At 45.2% G+C, this 24577-nt stretch overlaps 2 protein-coding genes across 3 annotated transcripts in view; one reads left to right on the forward strand and one right to left on the reverse strand.

The window, feature by feature from the left end:
* Window positions 1-547: 547 nt before the first annotated feature.
* Window positions 548-11646, forward strand: tmx2b (thioredoxin-related transmembrane protein 2b). The gene is made up of 8 exons (XM_014208953.1): window positions 548-925; window positions 1627-1687; window positions 2936-3049; window positions 6214-6290; window positions 6571-6677; window positions 8326-8391; window positions 8535-8664; window positions 10028-11646. Exons 1-8 carry the CDS (start codon window positions 737-739, stop codon window positions 10202-10204), a joined length of 921 nt encoding a protein of 306 aa, XP_014064428.1. The 5' UTR covers window positions 548-736; the 3' UTR covers window positions 10205-11646.
* Window positions 11647-12151: 505 nt separating this feature from the next.
* The window catches only part of zdhhc5a (zDHHC palmitoyltransferase 5a), a 39303-nt gene continuing 26877 nt past the window's right edge, over window positions 12152-24577 (reverse strand). For both annotated transcript variants that reach the window (XM_082978332.1, XM_045722681.2), the window contains 7 exons: window positions 24033-24135; window positions 21177-21268; window positions 20305-20431; window positions 19177-19297; window positions 18735-18847; window positions 15572-16575; window positions 12152-14507 (listed from right to left, as the gene is read on the reverse strand). In XM_082978332.1, the coding sequence (XP_082834458.1) occupies window positions 14279-14507; window positions 15572-16575; window positions 18735-18847; window positions 19177-19297; window positions 20305-20431; window positions 21177-21268; window positions 24033-24135 (1789 nt within the window). In that variant the 3' untranslated portion in view covers window positions 12152-14278. The remainder of the gene's footprint in view (window positions 14508-15571; window positions 16576-18734; window positions 18848-19176; window positions 19298-20304; window positions 20432-21176; window positions 21269-24032; window positions 24136-24577) is intronic.

A 24577-nucleotide genomic window follows, 5' to 3' on the forward strand; every position in this document is an offset into this window, starting at 1 on the left:
TTGCTTTATCTTGGCCAGGTCGCAGTTGTAAATGAGAACGTTCTCAACTAGCCTACCTGGTTAAGTAAAGGTGAAATAACATTTTAAAAATGGTGCCGTCTGCTTTGCTTAATATAAGGAATTTGAAATTATATATACTTTTACTTTTGATACTTAAGTATATTTTAGCAATTACATTTGCTTTTGATACTTAAGTATATTTAAAACCAAATGCACTTAGACTTTTACTCAAGTAGTATTTTCACTGGCTGACTTTCACTTTGACTTGAGTAACTTTCTATTAAGGTATCAATACGTTTACGCAAGTATGACATTTGGGTAGTTTTCCCACCAGTGGGGGAGTCAGTCGGCAGTCGCCTGCACTGTCGGCTGCAATGTCGAACAAGCCCTGTATGTAAAAAGTATTCCAAAAAGGCCATTTTTTCCCCCCCAAGTCTGGTCTGGTCTTTCATTAGTCCTTCCTCTTTTGCAAAATATATACCAATCACCGTTCCTTTGATTTTTTTCAACTAGCCAATCATCACCATTTCACAAAGGAGGCGGGACCATTTCCAAGGATTCGTCCGCAGTGACCTCCGCGGCATCCTTCCTCCCCTTTAATTTGCAGTTTACACGTTGGCCGACTGGAAATCTATCCTGCGAGTCGCATCACGACGAGTTCAGCATTGCTCCAGGCGGCCTCATCTTCTCCTATTCCTCCGGCTGTTTTATGTTATTTGTATATCTAAATTAGAAAATGGCGTTGCTAACACCTCTCCTCGCATTCCTCTATCACTTGCCGCAGGTGTACAAGTGGCTGCTCAAGCCATACTATGTCGCGTCTCTGTTCATGTCAATTGGGTTTCTCATGATCCGCAAGACGCCAGGCATCTGCGAACATCTTTCGACACAACGAGAGGATGGCAATCCCTGCGACTTTGACTGGGTCAGTATTGGATGGTGTAAAAAATAGAGATTGAAAAATAGAGATACATGTTAGGACGTGATTAGGCCGGGAGAAAGACTTTGGTTAGATTGCCAACGAGCTAGCTAACTTAGCTATCCTATGCTAAATGTGATGACATAGTGTTGACGCTAGCTACATGAATGGCCATTGAAATTCGATGGGAGTTGGCCTGGGTTCGACATTGAAATGTGATATAGACTGTAACCCGAACCGAGATCGGAAAGTAACAGGCAGGTGATGAGACAGAACCGCGCAAAGGGTGAATATACTGGGAAGTTAGCAGGTGCGAACCCCCTCTGATACTAGGCTACCAGGGCCTTCATTTTCTTTTCTCGGGCAGAAAGTGCCACTGCCACCATGTAGCATGCACGAAAACCACCCAAAAAACAACAGGTTGACACTGGCAATACTGGAGTTAGTTGCAGGCCTAACCCGAACCAGTAACATATTGTTTAGCCTCCTAGCTAGTACTGGAGCCGCAGGTAGCCTAGTGGTTAGAGCGTTGGGCCAGTAACCGGAAGGTTTCTGGATCGAATCCCCGAACTGTCGTTCTGCTCCTGAGCAAGGCAGTTAACGCCGAATACATGGATATCGATTATGCACCGCACCTCTCTGAATCAGAGAATGCATTCAGACTATAAACGTAAATGTAATGTTTATTCTGTTCTCATGTTCCACAGAGAGAAGTGGAGATTCTTATGTTCCTCAGTGCCATCGTCATGATGAAAAACAGAAGAGCTAGTAAGTATCAGCCCTGAACCAGGTTAATCATTAACAGAGTTGTGTTTTACCATTAGAAAACTGTCCACCCCCCCCCCCCCCTCATTTGGTCATCACTAGCCACATAGTGTTTTAGAGTTAATTAGTCACATGCACAGGGTCACAGATGTGAAAAGTATGACTAGTGGTGGCTATTCAGCAGCCTGATGGTCTGGGGGTAGATGCTATTGGCCAGTCGTCAGTTTTTGCCTTGATGGAAGTGGGGAGAATAGACTGTGGCTTGGGTGGCTGAGGTCATAAACCCTGCATATTTCTACAATTTATCATCTTAAAATCAGATTTTAACCTTAACCACACTGCCAACCTTATGTCTATCCCTAAACTTAAATGAAGAACAAAAAGCACATTTTTGTTTTGATTGAATGTTTATGATATAGCCAATTCTGAGGCTGTTGTATCTATTGGAAACTCTGTTGGAGCTAGGGGTCTCCTTCAGCAGGCAGACATGTTTGTTTTACATGACATTCAACACGTGGTTACCATTTCAGTAAAACAAGAAGTACCCACACACATTGCTAGCGAAGTTTCACTTTTGTATCCACAAGGCTAACATTTCAGACAGTTCAACTTTGTCTGAACAAATTGTTTAGTGGGAAGCCAAACTTTGTTTGTTCTAGGTTACTGCTGTATATTGATGTTATTGTTGTAGGTATTCAACCAATCTGCTATGGCAAATGTCTTGTCCACACAGCCCTATTTAAATGAATAGTTTAGTGTTGTAAACAGACTGTTTTAATAGATCGTTCATAGGAAGAAATGTCTGTTGACCTTGTGGTGTTTACGCTATGTTAGCTCTGTTGTTGGCACTCCCTTGGTCTTTCATCTGCCTGTCTCTCCCTCCTCCCTAAAGTGAATCCCTCACTTGTTAGGCCTCAACTACAAACTGTCCCTCTGTCTCAGACTCCAAATAGTTTTTACACTTCACTTTTTTCATATTCATAGCTCTTCATATCACTCCTTTACCCATGGTTTTACAAAACTGTTTGTTCCTATCTTCTATTCGCATCTGTTCTCTCTCTCAATGTTATTGTTGTTTGTCAATGTTATCATCTTTGTTTCCTCTTCCCCAAGTGCACTATTGTCTTCAACCTGCAAATTGCCCTTATTCTATGCAATAGTTATTTTCATTATTTTTTACGTTATTCTCATCAACCCCCCCCCCATTGTTGTTTACTTGATGTAACCCCTCTCCATCTCTCGTTGTCTCAGTAACGGTGGAGCAGCACGTGGGGAACATCATTCTGTTCAGTAAGGTGGCCAATGTTATCCTCTTCTTCAGACTGGACATCCGCATGGGCCTGCTCTACCTCACCCTCTGCATCGGTCAGTACACACACTTTGTTTATACATACACACACATACAGTTGAAGTCAAAAGTTTACATACACTTAGGTTGGAGCCATTAAAACTCGTTTTTCAACCACTCCACAAATTTCTTGTTAACCTCTTGGGGCTATGTGGGACGCTAGCGTGCCACCCGTGGTGCACCCTATCAACAGCAGGTGCATTTCAAGAGCGGCAAATTTGAAACCAAATAAATGTCAAAATTGAAATTTTTCAAACATACAACTATCTTACACTCTTTGAAAGATAAACATCTCCTTAATCTAACCACGTTGTCCGATTTCAAAAAGGTTTTACGGCGAAAGCGTGAAGTTAGATTATGTTAGGAGAGTACATTGACAATAGCTGTGTGTAATGTTTTGTCAATTCAAAGACAGGCGTCACCAAAACCATAAAATCAGCTAAAGTTATGCACTAACCTTTGACAATCTCCATCAGATGACACTCCTAGGACATTATGTTAGACAATACATGCATTTTTAGTTCTATCAAGTTCATATTTATATCCAAAAACAGCGTTTTTCTATGGCGTTGATGTTCAGGAAATAGTTTCCCTCCAATAACCGGCAGTCAAGTCAGCACCACAAATTAAATAATTAAAATTAGAAAACATTGGTAAAATATTATATTGTCATTTAAAGAATTATAGATTTACATCTCTTGAACGCAATCGACTTGCCAGATTTAAAAATAACCTTACTGGGAAATCACACTTTGCAATAATCTGAGCACTGCGCCCAGAAAAATACGCTTTGCGATACAGACTAACCGCCATGTTGGAGAGATCTAAAATCGAAAATACTATGTAAATAATCCATTACCTTTGATTCTCTTCATCAGATGTCACTTCCAGGAATCCCAGGTCCATAACGAATGTAGTTTTGTTCAAAAAAGCTCATCATTTATGTCCAAAAAGCTCCGTGTTGTTAGCACATGATCTAAGCCCGCCGGACTTCACTTCATGAACGAGGGGGAAAAATATATTTACGTTCGTTCAAACATGTCAAACGTTGTATAGCATAAATCATTAGTGCCTTTTTTAACCAGGACATGAATAATATTCAAGGTGGACGAATGCATTCTCTTTTAAAACGTATTGGAACGAGGGTACCCAACATGACCTCGCGCGCCAGAGTCTAATCGGCCATCACCGTTCCAAGGCTCTTGTTCGGTCAGATCTCACAGTAGAAGACTCAAAACACTTTGTAAAGGCTGGTGACATCTAGTGGAAGCAATAGGAAGTGCCAAAACATTAATAAGCCCCTGTGTGTTTCAATGGCATAGGCTTAAAGGTAATTCAACACATCAGGTATCCACTTCCTGTCAGAATCTGTCTCAGGGTTTTGCCTGCCAAATGAGTTCTGTTATACTCAGACACCATTCAAACAGTTTTAGAAACTTTAGGGTGTTTTCTATCCATATATAATAAGTATATGCATATTCTAGTTACTGGGTAGGATTAGTAACCAGATTAAATCGGGTACGTTTTTTTATCCAGCCGTGAAAATACTGCCCCCTAGCCCCAACAGGTTAACAAACTATAGTTTTGGCAAGTCGGTTAGGACATCTACTTTGTGCATGACACAAGTAATCTTTCCAACAATTGTTCACAGACAGATTATTTCACTTATAATTCACTGTGTCACAATTCTAGTGGGTCAGAAGTTTACATACACTAAGTTGACTGTGCCTTTAAACAGCATGGAAAATTCCAGAAAATTATGTCATGGCGTTAGAAGATTCTGATAGTCTAATTGACATCATTTGAGTCAATTGGAGGTGTACCTGTGGATGTATTTCAAGGCCTACCTTCAAACTCAGTGCCCCTTTGCTTGACATCATGGGAAAATCAAAAGAAATCAGCCAAGACCTCAGAAAAAAAATTGGAGACCTCCACAAGTCTGGTTCATCCTTGGGAGCAATTTCCAGACACTTGAAGGTACCACGCTCATCTGTACAAACAATAGTACGCAAGTATAAACACCATTGGACCATGCAGCCGTCATACCGCTCAGGAAGGAGACGCGTTCTGTCTCCTAGAGATGAAAGTATAAATCAGACCCGGAACAACAGCAACGGACCTTCTGAAGATTCTGGAGGAAACAGGTACAAAAGTATCTATATTCACAGTAAAACGAGTCCTATATCAACATAACCTGAAAGACCGCTCAGCAAGGAAGAAGCCACTGCTCCAAATCAGCCATAAAAAAGCCAGACTACGGTTTGCAACTGTAATGGGGACAAAGATTGTACTTTTTGGAGAAATGTCCTCTGGTCTAATGAAGAAAAAAAAATAGAACTGTTTGGCCATCCCAACCATGAAGCACGGGGGTGGCAGCATCATGTTGTGGGGGTGCTTTGCTGCAGGAGGGACTGGTGCACTTCACAAAATAGATGGCATCATGATGGATGAAAAATGATGTGGATATATTGAAGCAACATCTCAAAACATCAGTCTGGAAGTTAAAGCTTGGTCACAAATGGGTCTTCCAAATGGACAATGAGCCCAAGCATACTTCCAAAGTTGTGGCAAAATGGCTTAAGGACAACAAAGTCAAGGTATTGGAGTGGCCATCACAAAGCCCTGACCTCAATCCTATAGAACATTTGTGGGCAGAACTGAAAAGCAAGGAGGCATACAAACCTGACTCAGTTACACCAGCTCTGTCAGGAGGAATGGGCCTTGTGGAAGACTACCCAAAACGTTTGACCCAAGTTAAACAATTTAAAGGAAATGCTACCAAATACTAATTGAGTGTATGTAAACTTCTGACCCACTGGGAATGTGATGAAAGAAATAAAAGCTGAAATAATTCATTCTCTCTACTATTATTCTGACATTTCACATTCTTAAAATAAGTGGTGATCCTAACTGACCTAAGACAGGGAATTTTTATGAGGATTAAATGTCAGGAATTGTGAAACTGAGTTTAAATGAATTTGGCTAAGGTGTATGTAAACTTCCGACTTCAACTGTACATGCATGGATACACACACGCTCCTCTACTGTTGTGGTAATTAATTAAACCGGTAAATGCCTGGTTAGATGACATGACCTATAACCTGATGACCCCTCATTCGGCTCTCTGATTGGCTCGTTACCCTTCCTTCTGCTCACTGATTGGCTGATTTATCTGTTCCAGTGTTCCTGATGACCTGTAAGCCTCCTCTCTACATGGGCCCAGAGTACATCAAGTACTTCAGTGACAAGACCATAGACGTGAGTACCATAGAGTACCTCTTAAGGCTCTACTGTAACAGACCATATTACCATTGCTCTAGTAATGGTATGTTATAGAGCGAAAATAACACAGATGGGTGTATCAAAAATCATACTTTCACACGATCGCAGAAGATGACACCAGTTAGATTGTTATTGACATTTCAGTCGAAAGTGTTTTTATCAGGTAATTTCAAAATGGACACACACAGAGCAGATTTTTATTGATTGAAATGTAACGTTTAGTGAAATTGATGGCTGACTTGTGCCCCGGCTACAGGACGAGTTGGAGAGGGACAATAGGGTGACGTGGATCGTAGAGTTCTTCGCGAACTGGTCCCCAGAGTGTCAGTCCTTTGCCGCCGTCTACGCAGACCTCTCCCTCAAGTAAGAGAACGACTAATCTTCACTATACACGACAAAAGCCTCCATTTTAATGCATTGCACCATAAACCCTTAGCTTCAATCTACATCCTCTCCTGAATTGTGTCAAAACAGACAAAATTGCTTCAATCTCATTTTTCCCTATTAGGCCAGACAAAATTGATTCACTGTTTAATGGATCCCCCCCCCCCCCCAGAAAAGTGAGACGAGCGAGCAGGATAAAAAAAAGAACATGAAGTGGTTATAAGCAATAACAGTACTTTACCACAGTGTCCTAGGCACTTGTCCAGGCTCTAGGCCTCTAGGCCAAATGTGAGCTTCAAGAGTTATTATTCCATGTGAAAACCTACACTATTTTTCTTAAAAATAATGCAGATGTTACAATGTTATAACCATGAGAAATGAAACACAGTGGGAAGTATGGCATGTGACAGTTTCATTATTCCTGATAAAAAAAAAAAAGGTGATGTATAGGGTAATAGAGTAGACTATTTACATTTCTTTTAAATAAATCTAATTCAAGAATGACTGACATTAAATAATTGTAATCAAATAAAAATGTTGATGTATAATAATGAGTTCATTACCTGAATGGATCTCTATAGCCTATAGGTGTTAACAAAATATTCATACAAATATGATTAGGCCTTGTAGAAAGAGGGTCAATCAAGTTAGGTCTGCCAAATGAATGTAGCATTGGAAACAAATGCATAAATCCAGCCATAGGCTATATTCTATCATCATCAAAATGAAAAAAAAAGTCATTTATAACATGCACAATTAGAAGCATCAATCTATATAGATCAAGCTTGGTCAAATTTGAGCCCAGTAACTTTGCTGACCGCATCCTCCTTCGATTGTCTCGTCTGGCTGCCACGAAAAGCCCCCCCCCACCCCCACCTTGAAGACATTCCATCACACCATTGTGGAGCTGCTGATGTGCACGAAGTGTGTGCGTGCCACTGGCGATGTACTTTGCTCGACATCCTAGCTGTTCTCGGCGGCGCGTCATCACTTCAAACGCATTCCGTCTTGGTGTTATCGGTTGGCCTACTGCCACTGCTCGTACCGGTAAAATGCAAGTTATGACGTAAACATCACCATACAGCCGACACACTTAGTATTTTGAGCAACCAAATTTCATCAGCTTGCACTGCGTCTTTGCTGAGGAATGCATTGATCTCTGGCCAATCAATTGGTTCAATGACATTGTTGTTTTGTCTATTATTCGCTTGTAATATATGTGAAAATTATGCATTAACCATGAAATTAACCGACTGTTTATAATGAGGGACGTCCCACGTTTAACCTGGACACACAAATAGTATGAATTTGCACTGGCTTCAGCCATGACCGAATGAGAGAGAAATGAAACGTCTGCACGTCGCCTGCAGGTGCCAGCGTGTGTGTTTCACTGTCCAATCCGAGGCTCGAACATGATCTGAGCGTGCGTTCCGAGGCTGTTTGGTCTCTTGCACATCAACTTGGGACAACAGACCAGTGCATTATAAACAAAGCGCCACATATGTTTCCCAACAAATAACACCTCTTATTTTACTTTTTGGGGGGGTGTGGTGAGAAATGCGACGATAGTGATAATGCTATTGCTGTGTTTGTTGGGAAATAGATGGGTTTTCTCTTATGGTTACAGGTATAACTGTGCTGGGCTCAAGTTTGGGAAGGTGGACATCGGCCGCTATGGAGACGTGTCTAAGAAGTAGGTCCCTTTTCTCATTCGCTCTCTGTCCTACTTTCTCTCTCTGCAGATAGATTATATTTAAGTGAAGTAGAGTTCTGATTGGACGGCTATGATTTGAAACGCCATTTAATAGCTTCCCTTCCTCCATCCCTCTTATCCAGGTACAAGGTGAGTACCTCTCCCCTCTCCAAGCAGCTGCCCTCGCTGGTGCTGTTCCAGGGGGGCAAGGAGGTGATGAGACGCCCCCAGGTGGACAAGAAGTGTAGGGCCGTGTCCTGGAGCTTCACTGAGGTGAGAGGAGTGGCTTCAGAGCAGAACATATACACACATACACACCAGGGTTTCCGTTAGCTGATAATAGCAGTCTTTTAGCCAATGAAAAAAAAATATTTGGTAAATGAATAGAAAAGCAGATTCATAAAATTGACGCCAGCCAATTGTCTGGGAGAAGAGAAAAATCCCATTGTGAAATAATGCTTTTTAGCCTATTCATTGATGGAAATGCATTTGACTGGTCATCCTTATCGGTCTATAAGTTAATTTGCATAATTTGGTGTACAGTATGTTCATTGTGTATTTTATCACACGCGTATAGGATGCAGAGCCTTTGAGTGGGAAAATCTGTCACACGTCGAGAGTTGCTGCCACGGCATCTCAAACAGCAAATGCATAAATAGGCAATGGATGGCGTGCTTTTAAGTGCGTCACACACCACTTTACAATAAGCTGAAGGCCGTATGCATTTTTTTTTTTAAAGGTGTGCCTAATTGTTCGAAACCTGGACACTTGAATACATATTGAGGCATTTCTGACCTTGCTTCAAAGCAGCCTAGCCAAAATCCGACCATATCTGTGGAGGCAATTATTTTTATATCAACATTCTTTCATTGACCAGTAGCCAAAGGTAAAATCCTAGTCATATTAGCAACCCAACGCTAGCTGTTGGATATTACACCTCCCCTCTTTCTACATTTCTAACCCATATTTCCATCACTCACATGAAACGGCTCGCGTGTGCGGTGCCCTTTTGACACCGGTGTTTTCCCCCTCTAATTGCATGATGGAACCAACATTTGTGTGGAAATGCCTCGCTTAAAATGTAAAGAAATAATAGTTGATCAACATTTTATGCTAAACGTTGTGATTTGTTGCATCGGACTCATTGCTTAAACTTTTATTTTTATGAAGCCTTGGCCTACTGGTTGTATGAATTTGGGACCTACCGTCCCACAACTGTCCCGGGATAGGAAAATTATTTCTCGACAAGCTGATTTTTAATAGAAGAGGTCAACTTTTCTGCTATGCAGGACAGTAGATTGACGTAGGCTAGTGATTCTGCTGTTCGTTACTCATCTCGCTGGCCGGAGGAAAAGTAAATGTGGACAGTTGTTCTAACATCCTCAGTACCCACCAGAATTCGGTAAGAAGGACATCATAATGTTGCATCCTTAACTTGCATGTTCTGTTAATATGAATGACCATATTCTAAATGTGATTTCTGTCTCTTCTGAGCACCGCGTGTGGACGGTTAAGCACCCAATGGATAGATAGATATCTATATCCAGTCAATTTCTCAAATGTCTAGTAAATGAAAATGCTGCCGGTCAAATGTCCGGAAACTCACCATTCTCTCTCACACTCAATCTCTCAACAGGAGAACATCATCCGGGAGTTCAACCTGAACGAGCTCTACCAGAAGTCCAAGAAACTCAACAAGTCCAAGGGAGACCGGGGCGACAAGATCAACGAATCCCAGTTCCCGCCCGTGCCCGAAGAGGAGGAGCCCGAGGTCGACGCCCAGGAGGAGACGGAGACCAAGAAGGACAAATAGAATTGTCGGGGGGTAGCGGCCTCAGAAGAATGGTGTGACGTCGCAATGGGACTAGGTGGCGTTATGCTGATGCTGATGTTCGATCGAGGGAACAAACATGATTGTTATGAGTCCTTTTTTTTGTTTTGCTATATACTGTATGCAACAAGATTTGAGTTGCAAAATAATTGTATTATGATGATTAACTCAATATTAACTAATTTAAATCTAAACTGTATGGTTCGATTTATTTTTTATTTTTTTGTCTCTCCATCATACTTATGACAGTTATGTTGATCTTTCCACCAGTTCCCTGGAGGACCTCTATGCTCATCATCGTGTGCATCCCAAATGGCATTCTATTATCTAATACAGTGCAATACTACAAAGTAGTGCACTATATAGGGAAAAGGGTGTAATTTATGACTTAACAATTTGAGTGATTTAGACTTAATCTTGGCACACTACAATGATACACTCCGTTCATAGTGTTTCACTCAATTTAGAACTTGTCCCATTTGGGATATGGAGTGAATTTACACACTCAGTCCAATCCATGCGTGATGTGCCAAATTGCATGCACCCATTGAACTGAAGTTACTTTGGCTTTGTCTGAAATGGCAACCGATTCCCTTTTATAGTGCACTAGTCAAAAGTAGAGATATGGTGCCATTTCAGACATGACCCTATCTCCTAATATGGTGAGATTGAGCTGGCAGTGTTTCATATTGGACCAATGCCAGGCATTGGCTCAAATGTCTCCTTTATTAGCCAATTGCTGTCAAAGGCTCTTTGCTGCATGCCTACTCTATTGGTTAAGCCATGGTCAAACATTTCACGCCAACTACCTACCTCCAACTGGGTCCATAATGATGAGGTAGGATGTGTGTGTGTATATGAACCACAGCCTCTGTCCCAAAATGCTGTCTTTGAGGGAATTTTGAAAAAATATTAGCAAGTGTTTTTTTTCTCCCTTCCGTAATAGTGGTTGTGAGTTCTGTTGTCACCTAATCCTAGTTTTCAGTTCATGATGCTGAAGGGAAAGCTGTGGATGGAGAGCGTTTTGCTATTAATGCTAATTTCATGTGAGAACTAGACCAGTGTTATTTTGTTGTCCTGGCAATAGGTAGAATTACATTTTTACTTTCAAAAGCTCCCATTTCAGGGCTGGTTTCCGTCTAAACACTCTCTTTTTTTTTAACCCTGTTGTCATTGTGAATGGTTGACAAAACACATTTTTACACCAGTGCAGAGAGAAATGTGTAAATTGAGGTGAAGTGGCAGAGCATCCATTTTACTTCCCGTTTGACATTCCCTTGGTTACTGTAGAATCCTGCTGTCTCAACGTTGCGTTCAGAATGTGTCGATTGATTCTGTGAATGGGTGAACCTGCCTCCTGCTTCAGATGAAACCCTGAGGGGCGTCTGACTTTTTTTTATGCAATAAAAGTGTACATTATTAAATTGAGTCTAATTTACATTTCAAATCGCTCTACAGTAATATCACAAATGGGGATATAAGCGTCTTAGTAACATGAACGTTATGGTGCCACCTGGTGGCTTAATTCACAACCTGCATTTTGGCACCAACTTCTGATACATTGTGGTAGTGACGGCATTTAAGAGTTACGGTGGGAGGTGAGACATGAAGCTAAGTTTTGAGCCCCATCGGTAGCGGTTTCCTCCCAACTTACAGGCACCACTGACTGACAAACCCCAATCAATCTCTGTCCCCTCTATATCTAGTGTGGAAGAAATGTGAGGTGCATGAAAATGTACTGTAACTGGATCATAACTTAACGATTTAAGTAACCTTACATTATCTTTTCATAGCCGCTGTGGAAACCTTCGGTCCAGCTCGAAGTTCTACTCTGAATGTGTAGTAAGTAGCCTGTGTTCTGCGCTCTCTCATGTGTTGCGTTACCAGACATGAAAAACTTCAACTACAAGCAGAACAAAGCACACTGCCTTTGGCTTTAAATACTTTATTACCAACGCTCAAACACACACGCACATACGCCCACACACACAGCACATATCTTTCTTCTTTTTTTTTCAATTTCAAACACCCAAGTCCCGGGCTCGTACTTGTCTAAACATCATCTGCAAGGGCATTGGCTGTTCCTGATGGCAGTCAAACACGTCTTTGCCTGATTGGGCGACGTGCCCATTTAGTTTCATTCTACGCTCCTGACTGGTCAAACAAACTGTCAGTCTAAAGCAATGCCCTGTAAAATTGTCCTAAAATCTTGCAAAGGAAAGTAAAAAATAAATATAAAAAGATGTTACTGACTTTTTTCAGCTGTTCATCTCATTGGTTTCACCATTAACGAATAAAAGAGTAGGCTGATATAAATCTCTTGCTCTCTACGGATTGGTCACGGCAAAGCATGTGATCCTCGCTGGTTTCCAGCTGGTGGCAACCGGAGATGTCAGTACAGATACCAATAAACCAAAACATTGGTTGTGTGTGTTATGGCTCCCTATTCCCTACATAGTGCACGGCTTTTGAAAAGTAGTGCACTATATAGTGAATAGGGTGCCATTTCAGACACCGCCATTACAAAGCTCAGAAGTAAACAATCAGAAGGTACAACGATATGCCCCACGAGAAGTCGAGTGGTTTACTGTGTATCAAAGGACTTTAAAATGCTACATCGCCTTTTATCAAATACATTGGTTCCCATTAGCTGAACCATATAAAATTGTCCAGCTACTCTCTTTGGCTGAAGACTCAAAACTCAGCCTCTGGTTGGCTGGTGCAGCCATCAATACAACTGAGCCGCGCTCTAGCGCTAAATCTGAACTAGGAAACTGACATTTTCGACTTGCTAACTGGTTATACGCGGTACTTGTTAGCCAGTTAGCAAGTCAGAAATGTCCAAGTTCCGACTAGAACATGAACACGGCAACAGTTTCTTCCTGTTTTGGTTACAATTCTGAAATTAACTCAAACCAGAAAAACCTTATCAGCCCATTCAAAAAAATCTTGATCTTATCAACACCTATATATAAATTCATATAAAATAAAATTTTGAAATTAAATAAGTAAAATAAAAACCACTTCTCTCCTTGATTTTCAAGGCCAATGCTCCAAAGTTTGTTTAGAAAAGGCTGCTCCATCTTTAAAGTAAAGACCCAACGATATTTACTTTTTTTAAAACCATTCCATTGGTCCTTAAGTGAAATCTCCACCCACCCGGGGCACTGAGCCAGGCAAAACGAACTCTACCAATGACCCTGCCGTCTACTACAGTTTAGCATATCCACTTCTGATTGGTCGAGAGAGAATGGCAGCGAGATCACTAGCCAATCACAGTGGTCAATAGTGGCCGGAGCATGCCGCTGTAACCTTTAAATGCCACTGATTGGAGGAAATCACCATAAATTCCAAACCATATAATTCTGTACAGAGAATGAATCATTACACATTTATGAATGAATGAAAGTACATTTCTTTTCTTTTTTTTTTTATATATATGGGCTCTGTTTACACAGGCAGCCCAACTCAGATTTATTTTGCTCAATCAGATCCTTTTACATCAGCTCTTTTTCAGAACTGATCTGATTGGTAAAAAAAAAAAAAAAAAAGATCAGAATTCGGCTGCCTGTGTAAACGCAGCCATATTGATCTTCCTTGTTTTATCCAATAAAAGGCAAACCCAGTCATAACTGTCACTCAATCATTCCCACAGAGTTCAACCCGCCCAGAAATTGGTGGATTGTCAAAGAGTCCCGCCTCTTAAGGGGTATGATTGGATTCCTGGGCCCATACGCCCACATGTCATAATGGTGCATTGTGTTCTTGAATGTGACTTGTTAAACAACTTTCTCCCGATTAGTTCTGTAGTTCCTTGACTGGAGGTCTCTGAACGAGAGAGGAAGTCCGGAGTCCATCGCATTTGGAAGAAGAACAAGAAAAGTCAGTTGTTTCACTCTTCCACAAAACCCAACTTTTAAAACGTCTGTTCATTCAAATCTTTCCTCTCTCCTGAAGGGTCTGAGAGGCAGAAATATCCATCTCAAAAGTCCATCTCTGACCCCTCCTTCACCTCCAAGCCCTGACACCATTAGTTGGAGTGGCCGCCCGTCAAACTCAGACTGAAATCTCATAGGTGGTCCCGCCGACGCCCGTCACCTTCTTAACCCCGCCCCCCAGCTTGTGGGCGGGGCTCTGGGTGTTTCCAGGGCTGGGATAGGCCTGTCCGGGGCGAGTGGACATGCTGATTGTGTGAGAGGGGGAGGAAGGGGTGGAGCCTGAGGAGGAAAGGGAGGACCTGGGCTGCCCGTTCGTCCTGCTGAACAACTTCATCTGAATCTCGTCCCTGGATAGAGAGAACGAGAGGGAGGGAAAGAAGGATTAGTTAAGACGTTGGAGAGGAAGAGCGCACACTCGTAGGGGGTGTACTAAATGGCACCCTATCCCCTATATAGTGTACTACTTTTCACCAGGGCCCAAAAGAGCCCCTGTTCACTATAGGGAATAGTGTGCCATTGTGGAAGCATGCATAATGAATCGATAGGATATATCCACATCATGCAGGGGTGACCAAGGGCTGGTACATCCAGATATCTTCCACTGTAACCCTATAGTCAAACAGAGGGACTTCATGCTGGATAACGGTAACACACACAGAGGAGGATAAAACAGGATAAAACACATCCACAACTACATCAATAACACAACCATGATCAATGGAGGACAAAATGCATTTTGAGATAAAAGACATTTAGCAAAAAGCTAACTTTATAGGAAGACTAAAGTCCTCAAAAAGCTTAAAAAGGAACGCCTGCATCCCTTTGTTCCCTAAATACTGTACATTTGGACCAGCAACCTAAAGGCTCTGGTCAACAGTAGTACACTATATAGGGAATAGCATGTCATTACATAATATGTCATGTATTGTGATACAACAACATGTCTCATAGCAAAGACCTACATGTATAGTATTTACAGCATCACATGATAAAGGGAACCAGGACAGGTGATGGAGAGAGATAGTAAGGGACAGACAAAGACTAAAATGGAACAACTACAGTAGCTGGAAACAGACAGTTTCAAGACAAACGGGTACGTACCAAATGGCAGTACCAAATGGCACCCTATTCCCTATAGAGTGCACTACTTTTCACCAGAGCCGCGGTCAAAAGTAGTGCACTCCATAGGGAATAGGGTGCCATTTGGAGCTGAAAAAACAAACAAACAGAAGAAGCACCGACTGTACAGACGAGTGGAAAACAGACGACCGGGGGGGGGGGGGGGGGGGGGGAAGAGGTAAAGGAACTCACAGGAGCCTGGGAGGAGGAGGAAGAAGAGGAGGAAGAGAAGGAGGAGAAGAAGGAGGCAGCGGGCTGCAGTCAGTCAGTAAAGAGCAGAGCCGTTACTCACTTAGGTGCCTGGATCCCACCCCCCCCACCCCCCCCCCCTCCGGCCGACGCCTTGCGCACCATCCGGTACTGCATCTCCGCCGCCGCCGCCGAAGAGTACGACAGAGACTTCCCCAGCGGCGGGGGGTGGGGGGAGCGCGGGGGGTGCGTGGAGGGGGCCAGGGGGGTGCGGTACGGGTAATGGTGGGGGACGGCCGAGTCGGACAGGAGCGGGGTCCGGGAGAAGCGGGGGGGTCTGGAGCTGTGGCTGCTGTGGTGGTGGTGGTGTGGGTGGGGGGGTTGGGGGGCCGCGGAGGAGGGAGGGGGCTGAGAGTGGTGGGAGTGGGAGTGCGATTCCTGGAGGAGTCGCTCCCTCTCAGGGGGAGGCGGGGGGGAGGAGGAGGCGCGGAGATAGTGGGCGCGGTGTGGGGAGGAAAGGAGGGCTACGGAAGAGGCGGAGGGCTGGTGGAGCTCTGCGTCTCTCTGCTGGCTGAGCTGGGCCGACAGGTAGGGGGAAGAGTAGCCCAGGACGGGGGGCGGGGCGGGGGTACGGTGGTGCCCGGGCGACATTTCGGGTGCGGCTGACTCAAAGTCGGGGCTCTCGGAGGGCGTGAGCAGGCTGTCGTACGATAGGCTGCCGTTGCGCGGAGGAGGCGTCTGATTGGCCAGGCTCTTGTAGCTCGTGGAGGTCGTCGCCTCAGAGACGTGGGCCGCATTGTGGGCGGAGCCAGAACGCACGCTGGAAGAACGGGAAGCCCCTCCACCGGAAGATAGAACTGTTGGGTCTGAAAAGGAGGGGTAGGAACGTCCCCCTAGGGAGTAACCGGGGATACCGCCACCCCCTGACCCTGGTGCCCCCCCTACTGACCCCCCTCCTCCGGGTCTGTCTCCACCTCCTCCCAATCCTCCTCCCCCTCTCTCCCCTGGGGCCTCTCTCCCATCTAGGCTGGGTTCAGAGCGGAAGCCAGGCTGCTGGCTGGACTGGAGCAGAGAAGATGACTCCTTCAGACTGTCCCCTCGACTCATCTGGTGGGGAGAGAGAGATGGAGAGAGAGACACACAGAGAGAGAGACAGAGAGACACACAGAGACACACAGAGAGACAGAGAGAGAGAGAGCGCAAGAGAGAGACACACAGAGAGACACACAGAGAGAGAGAGAGAGAGAGAGAGAGAGAGAGCGCGCGAGAGAGAGACACACAGAGAGACAGAGAAAGAGAGAGAGACACACAGAGAGAGAGACAAACACAGAGAGAGAGAGACACACAGAGAGAGAGACACACACAGAGAGAGAGAGAGACACACAGAGAGAGAGAGAGAGAGAGAGAGAGAGAGCGCGAGAGAGAGACACACAGAGAGACAGAGAAAGAGAGAGAGACACACAGAGAGAGAGACAAACACAGAGAGAGAGAGACACACAGAGAGAGAGACACACACAGAGAGAGAGAGAGACACACAGAGAGAGAGAGAGAGACAGAGTTGGAGGTGGAGGGAGAGATGAAGAGAAAGAAGAGAGCCAGAGGGAGGAGGGAGGAAAAAAAGAGGGAGAGAACATAAAGTCATGTTAACTCTATCCTTGTCATTGAATCCCACACTGGAAAGTGGAATGAGAATTGGATGTCCAAATGTACAGACAGCACTAGGCCACTACCAATAAAACCACAGTGGGAAAAACAAGGCGAACAAGGGAACAACTCTTTCAGACCAGATGCATGGGCTTCACTATTCACTACACACAAGGGGTCTGCAGGGGGAAGAATATAGGGGCCTAGAACTTTTAGAATGCCCACATGGCTTCTGTTACAGTATGTTGTCTTTACAACACACAGGACAGAAAATTAAACACACACACAGTATATATAACCAGATGGCTGTGGGATGGGGGGGGGGGGGGGGTGTAACATGTGTGCCCAGTGAAACAATAAGCTTTTGTCTCAAATGGCACCCTAGTCCGCATTTAGTGCACTACTTTTGATCAGGGCCCTGGGGGCGCCATTTGGGACTCAGCCTAAGAGCGAACGAAATGGATGTCGTTGGGGCCCCGGCTAACAGATCACGCAATCAGAGTTAACAGAGCAAAACAACCATCTTCTCCCCCTGCTCCTGAGAGCTCCTAACACATGGGGCTGTTTCCCAAATGGCACCCTATCCCCTACATAGTGCACTATTTATAACCAGAGCCATACGGGGACCTGGTCAAAAAGTAGTGCACTTTATAAGGCAGGGATGGGAAACTTTGATGGGGGGGGAACACAGGGGGAAAAAAATCTGAATTTATCACAAGGGCTCACAATTGCAGGCGGGTCTGCGCACCTACACAACCCCCACACTGCAAAACATTGTAGTAGCCCCCCCCCCCCCTGGCAGCAGCTAAGATTGCGCAATTCTACCACAGGAGGTTGGTGGCCCCCTTAATTGGGGAGGACAGGCTCATGTTCATGGCTGGAGCAGAAATCAGTGGAACGGTATCAAATACATCAAACACATGGTTTGCCATTCCATGACACAGCCCGGGATCGAACCAGGGTCTGTAGTGACGCCTCCAGCACTGAGATGCAGTGCCTTAGACTGCTGCGCCACTCGGGATTCCAGAATTGATGTAAGTGAATTATGATCAGATTGTGTGACATATAGGAAACACACCATACACGTAACATTGGGCAAATACAACATTTTATAATATGTTAATTAACTACCACAAAATCTTTCTACAACGAGGAATTGCTAGGGGAGAATTTTTTCTACAATGGCGTGGGGAAAGCTACAGGCTAAAAGATGACACACAAGGTTGGGTAACAAGACATAAGAACAGACACTCAAACTAAAGAAAATTAAGAAAAATACTCCTGCATTGACTTACTGATACTGTTCAACTGAAAGCCACTGAGTAACCAATCAAAAGGCAGGAAAAGAAGCCACAAGTAAAAACAGAGACGCATGAACAAATCAGAACAAATCCAAACGATTAAAGACAGACAGGCATGCAGCCAATGAGATCCCTGATATATGAAATATTAAGCCGAGTCAGAGAGAACAGTGTGTGTGTGTGTTACCGGAGTAGTTTGACATGGATTATACCTCACACAGCACGCACATACTCTTTCAGACGCGGACACACTCTCACACGTAATCACACAGAGACACACAGTGGCCTTATGCGCGAGCTAGCTGGTTGGCGTTTTGTTACCTGGTTGGCGTAGGCATGGGTGAGGGCAGTGTGGTTCTTTCCCGGACTGCTATAGGTCGGCCTGTATTTATACATGGTGGGTGTGGGCGGGGCTTTGTTCAGAAGACTACTCTCTGTGGAGACAGGGAGAGGAAAAGAGCGAGAGCCTTAAATAAATTCACTCGGAGTACATAATTGTTATCATACGTAAACTTAACATTTCATTTTTGCCAGCTAAGTTGACTGATAACACACTGTCATTCACAGCAACAACCTGGGCCGTGTTCAATAGGCACCAAACGGAAGAAAACAAACTGAAACAGAGAGGGACTACCTGAACTTGTCCCAACAGAAAACGCTTGTTTACCTTCTCCGTTGCAAAACGTTTTCCTACGCTGTGTAGTAATGAACACAACTCTGGTGAACTGAGCGTGTGTTTCAATGCGAGTGTGTGTGTACGTACCCTCTGTGTGTTGTTCCTGGTGGCCTCTGGACGGGCCGGGGTACCTGAGCTCTGGTTTGGGGGGAGGAGGGGGCTCCGCATCACACGACTGACTCTCCATCATCTCCAGACTACTCTTAGACTGAGAGGAGAGAGGAAGGGAGAGAGGAGAGAGGAAGAGAGAGAGAGAAAGGGAGAGAGAGAGAGAGAGAGAGAGAGAGAGAGAGAAAGAGAGAGAGAGAAAGGGAGAAAGAGAGAGAGAGAAAGAGAGAGAGAGAAAGGGAGAAAGAGAGAGAAAGAGAGAGAGAGAAAGGGAGAAAGAGAGAGAGAAAGGAGAGAGAGAGAGGGAGAGGGAGAGAGAGAGAGAGAAAGGGAGAGAGAGGGAGAGAGAGAAAGAGAGAGAGAGAAAGGGAGAAAGAGAGAGAGAGAGAAAGGAGAGAGAGAGAGAGAGAGAGAGGGAGAGAGAGAGAAAGGGAAGAGAGAGAGAGAGAGAGAGAGAGAGAGAGAAAGGGAGAAAGAGAGAGAGAGAAAGAGAGAGAGAGAAAAGGAGAAAGAGAGAGAGAGAAAGGAGAGAGAGAGAGGGAGAAAGGGAGAGAGAGAGAGAGAGAGAGAAAGAGAGAGAGAGAAAGAGAGAGAAAGAGAGAAAGGGAGAAAGAGAGAGAGAGAAAGGAGAGAGAGAGAGGGAGAGAGAGAGAGAGAAAGGGAGAGAGAGAGAGGAGAGAGAGAGAGAGAGAAAGGGAGAGAGAGAGAGAGAGAGAGAGAAAGAGAGGGAGAGAGAGGGAGAGAAAGGGAGGGAGAGAGAGAAAGAGAGAGTGAGAGTGAGAGAGAGAAAGGGAGAGAGAGAGAAAGAGAAAGGGAGAGAGAGAGAGAAAGAGAAAGGGAGAGAGAGAGAGAAAGGGAGAGAGAGAGAGAAAGGGAGAGGAGAGAGAAAGAGAGAGAGAGAGAAGCAGAAAAAGAAATGAATGACATTTAATAGAATGTCAAAGTCTATAGAGCCCAGTGCCGTGGCAACTGGAGAGCATTAACCATTCACAATGCTGAGAGCAAGAAGGAGCAATATGTGTGCGTGTGTATGTGTATATGCATGAGTGTGCGCACGTCTGTCATGTACGTAAATGAGTGCGTGTATGGGTCTTTGTCACGTCCTACCCGGTGAAGGTCTCCGTGGATACCGTTGTCGAGGACCTTGGCGGCCAGCTGGGTGTCAGTGAGCTGTGGCCGGAGGAACGGAGGCTGGACAACAACACCGTGAGGCTTCCTCTTCCTCCCCAGGTACCTGATGAAGACCACATCGGATCACATTATTAAAAGGACAAGGAGGAAGAGGAAGAGAGTGAGAAGAGGGTACCTGATGGAGAGGGACAGGGGGGAGAAAGGGTAGTAAGAGAAGGAACGGACGAGGGAGCGCAAGAAGCACATGAGGATGAAGAGGACCCATAGAGATAGACAGAGGCCTCATCTTTGTATCTGTGCCAATGTGGCGCCTGTGACAGCGTCTCCATTTAAAAGTAGTCGCGGTTTTTATTTTGTGTTTGAAAAAGAAAGCGTAAAGACAATTTGTAAGTCGCTCTGGATAAGAGCGTCTGCTAAATGACGTAAATGTAAATAATATTGGTGATTTATCGCCACCTGAACCAACTCGTGTCATTCAGTTATGGTGGCCACTAGATGGCAGTGTTCCAGCATAAACCCATTTCCAACCAAAGGCAACTCAATTTGAAAAAGACAACGCTCTGGTCATTGGCTGATTGCTCCCAACCCATAGGAAGTCCCACCCAGTTGACTACCTTAAAAGGTCAGAAGCCCTCAATGGAAATGTCCATGCTAAAACGGGTTGTATCCATCTAGAGTCCTCTATCCAGCTCTATGAGGACTCACTCTCGGTCATCAATCAAACCCCTAATAGCATGCAGGGCTGACTGCAGCTCAATACACTGTTAGAACTGATAGTAATGCAACAAGATGTACACTATTAGCATACTGTACATCCATAGACAACAATGAGACAGAGGGAGAGAGACCTGGGGGCTTGGGAGCTGCAGAGCACGTGAGAAATGTTCTTCCAACAGCCATTAGTGAAAGGGTTCACTCCTCCCCTAAACTTCCCCGTCACCTGGGGGAGAGAGAGAGGGAAAGACGGAGAAAGGAGAGAGAAAGAGAGAGGGGGGAGAGGGAGAGAAAGAGACAGGAGGGGGAGAGAGACAGGAGGGAGAGAGAAAGAGACAGGAGGGAGAGGGAGAGAGACAGGAGGGAGAGAGACAGGAGGGAGAGAGACAGGAGGGAGAGAGACAGGAGGGAGAGAGAAGAGACAGGAGGGAGAGAGACGGAGGGAGAGAGAAAGAGACAGGAGGGAGAGAGACAGGAGGGAGAGAGACAGGAGGGAGAGAGACAGGAGGGAGAGAGACAGGAGGGAAAGAGAAAAGAGAGGAGGGAGAGAGAAAGAGACAGGAGGGAGAGAGACAGGAGGGAGAGAGACAGGAGGGAGAGAGACAGGAGGGAAAGAGAAAAGAGAGGAGGGAGAGAGAAAGAGACAGGAGGGAGAGAGAAAGAGACAGGGGAGAGAAAGAGACAGGGGAGAGAAAGAGAGGAGGGAGAGAGAAAGAGACAGGAGGGAGAGAGAAAGAGACAGGAGGGAAAGAGAAAAGAGAGGAGGGAGAGAGAAAGAGACAGGAGGGAGAGAGAAAGAGACAGGGGAGAGAAAGAGAGGAGGGAGAGAGAAAGAGACAGGAGGGAGAGAGACAGGAGGGAAAGAGAAAAGAGAGGAGGGAGAGAGAAAGAGACAGGAGGGAGAGAGACAGGAGGGAAAGAGAAAAGAGAGGAGGGAGAGAGAAAGGAGATATAAAAAAAGAGAAAAATAGACAGGAGGGGGAGAAAGAGCGAGAATGAGAAGAGGGGGAGAGAATGACAGAAGATAAAAATAAAAAAAGAGGTTATTCATCAACACAACATATTTAAAGTGTAAACATCAAACATGGAGCGTCGAGCGCCAAATAAAAATGGGGGATAAATAAATAGAGGGAGGGAGGGATGAGGGAGAGGAGGATTATTCTCTCTCCTCGATGAGATTATGACCTGTGCATTTGCATTCAGGGGAGGGATGAAGGGAGACAGGGAGGGAGGGAGGGGTAGTGGGGTCACATTTTGGAGGATTATCACGGGGCCGCTGTAGAGATGAAATGTTTTGGGCCTTTAAGAACAACGTCAACGCAAACGCACACCAACGGTTCAGTTCTCAGACAACAACAAAAGAGGTACGCGACAGAAAAAAAAATGCGTCAGATAAGAGGGTGTGACTGTTCGGGATGGGTTGGGCGGAGTGTTGGATCTGACGCAAACAAGGGGTCAACGTGTCTCTTCAAGAAGAATGGGCATGAATAAGGCAACAACGCCTTATCTGTAAGCACCCGTTGTATCCTGTCTACATGACAAATAAACGTTGATTTGATCTCGGCCTTCGTTTTCCAAGGGGAGAAGCAGATCTCTCACTATTTCTGTGATGACAGCTAATCTTCGCAATTGCAGGGTCAATTCTAGTCCAGGGGGCTGCCAGATTTGGGTCCAGCCTCTTGGCTATTAAGACACTCTGAAAAGGGACAGTTATACCTGTTGTGTGTGTTATACCTGCTCGTTGGTGGTTTGTCCCCGGTGTGTGTGTGTAATACCTGCTCGTTGGTGGTTTGTCCCCGGTGTGTGTGTGTAATACCTGCTCGTTGGTGGTTTGTCCCCGGTGTGTGTGTGTGTGTAATACCTGCTCGTTGGTGGTTTGTCCCTGGTGTGTGTGTGTTATACCTGCTCGTTGGTGGTTTGTCCCTGGTGTGTGTGTGTGTAATACCTGCTCGTTGGTGGTTTGTCCCTGGTGGTGTGTGTGTTATACCTGCTCGTTGGTGGATTGTTCCTGGTGTGTGTGTGTGTGTTATACCTGCTCGTTGGTGGTTTGTCCCTGGTGTGTGTGTGTGTAATACCTGCTCGTTGGTGGTTTGTCCCTGGTGTGTGTGTGTTATACCTGCTCGTTGGTGGATTGTTCCTGGTGTGTGTGTGTGTGTTATACCTGCTCGTTGGTGGATTGTTCCTGGTGTGTGTGTTATACCTGCTCGTTGGTGGATTGTCCCTGGTGTGTGTGTGTGTGTTATACCTGCTCGTTGGTGGTTTGTCCCTGGTGTGTGTGTGTGTGTGTGTGTGTGTGTGTGTGTGTGTGTGTGTGTGTGTGTGTGTGTGTGTGTGTGTGTTATACCTGTTCATTGGTGGTTTGTCCCTGGTGTGTGTGTGTGTGTGTGTGTGTGTGTGTGTGTGTGTGTGTGTGTGTGTGTGTGTGTGTGTGTGTGTTATACCTGTTCGTTGGTGGTTTGTCCCTGGTGTGTGTGTGTGTTATACCTGTTCGTTGGTGGTTTGTCCCTGGTGTGTGTGTGTGTGTGTTATACCTGTTCGTTGGTGGTTTGTCCCTGGTGTGTGTGTGTTATACCTGCTCGTTGGTGGTTTGTCCCTGGTGTGTGTGTGTGTGTGTGTGGTGTGTGTGTGTGTGTGTGTGTGTGTGTGTGTGTGTGTGTGTGTGTGTGTGTGTGTGTGTGTTATACCTGTTTGTTGGTGGTTTGTCCCTGGTGTGTGTGTGTTATACCTGTTCGTTGGTGGTTTGTCCCTGGTGTGTGTGTGTGTTATACCTGTTTGTTGGTGGTTTGTCCCTGGTGTGTGTGTGTGTTATACCTGTTCGTTGGTGGTTTGTCCCTGGTGTGTGTGTGTTATACCTGCTCGTTGGTGGTTTGTCCCTGGTGTGTGTGTGTGTGTGTGTGTGTGTGTGTGTGTGTGTGTGTGTGTGTGTGTGTGTGTGTGTGTGTTATACCTGTTTGTTGGTGGTTTGTCCCTGGTGTGTGTGTGTGTTATACCTGCTCGTTGGTGGTTCTCCCCCGGGCCACCAGTACCATGTGGAAGCCAGTGAGACCAGCCACCGGGATGAAGAAGAGACCAGCCACACACATCACTGCCATACTGAGAGACCAGGGGTTAAGGAGGGAACAGAGATGCCTGAACCGAGACACCAAATAACACACTCACAGAGCGCGTCACAAATGGCACCCTATTCCTTACATAGTACACTACTTTTTGACCAGGGCTCATCTCAGGCATAGACTTCCGAAAACGTGTTGAAAATGAAATACTCAGGAGATGCACACCGTCCGACAGACAGAAACCCAGTAATCTACCGCCCAAAAAACATACACATGAACCCAACCTATACATCCAACAACACACACACTCACAACACCCCGCCCCCCCCAACACACACACTCACAACACCCCCCCAACAAACACACACACTCACAACACCCCGCCAACACACACACTCACAACACCCCGCCCCCCCAACACACACACACTCTCACAACAAACCCCCCCCCAACACACACTCTCACAACAAACCCCCCCAACA

This window comes from Salmo salar, chromosome 08 (genome assembly GCF_965601325.2).
Source record: "Salmo salar chromosome 08, fSalSal1, whole genome shotgun sequence".
In the NCBI taxonomy this organism is placed as follows: domain Eukaryota; kingdom Metazoa; phylum Chordata; class Actinopteri; order Salmoniformes; family Salmonidae; genus Salmo; species Salmo salar.

Excerpts from the sequence above, each read along its gene's own strand:
- tmx2b (XM_014208953.1), top strand. The coding sequence starts at position 737 with ATGGCGTTGCTAACACCTCTCCTCGCATTCCTCTATCACTTGCCGCAG. Across the intron at positions 926-1,626 it reads ATCCCTGCGACTTTGACTGG|AGAGAAGTGGAGATTCTTAT; the intron begins GTCAGTATTGGA and ends CATGTTCCACAG. Across the intron at positions 6,678-8,325 it reads TACGCAGACCTCTCCCTCAA|GTATAACTGTGCTGGGCTCA; the intron begins GTAAGAGAACGA and ends TTATGGTTACAG.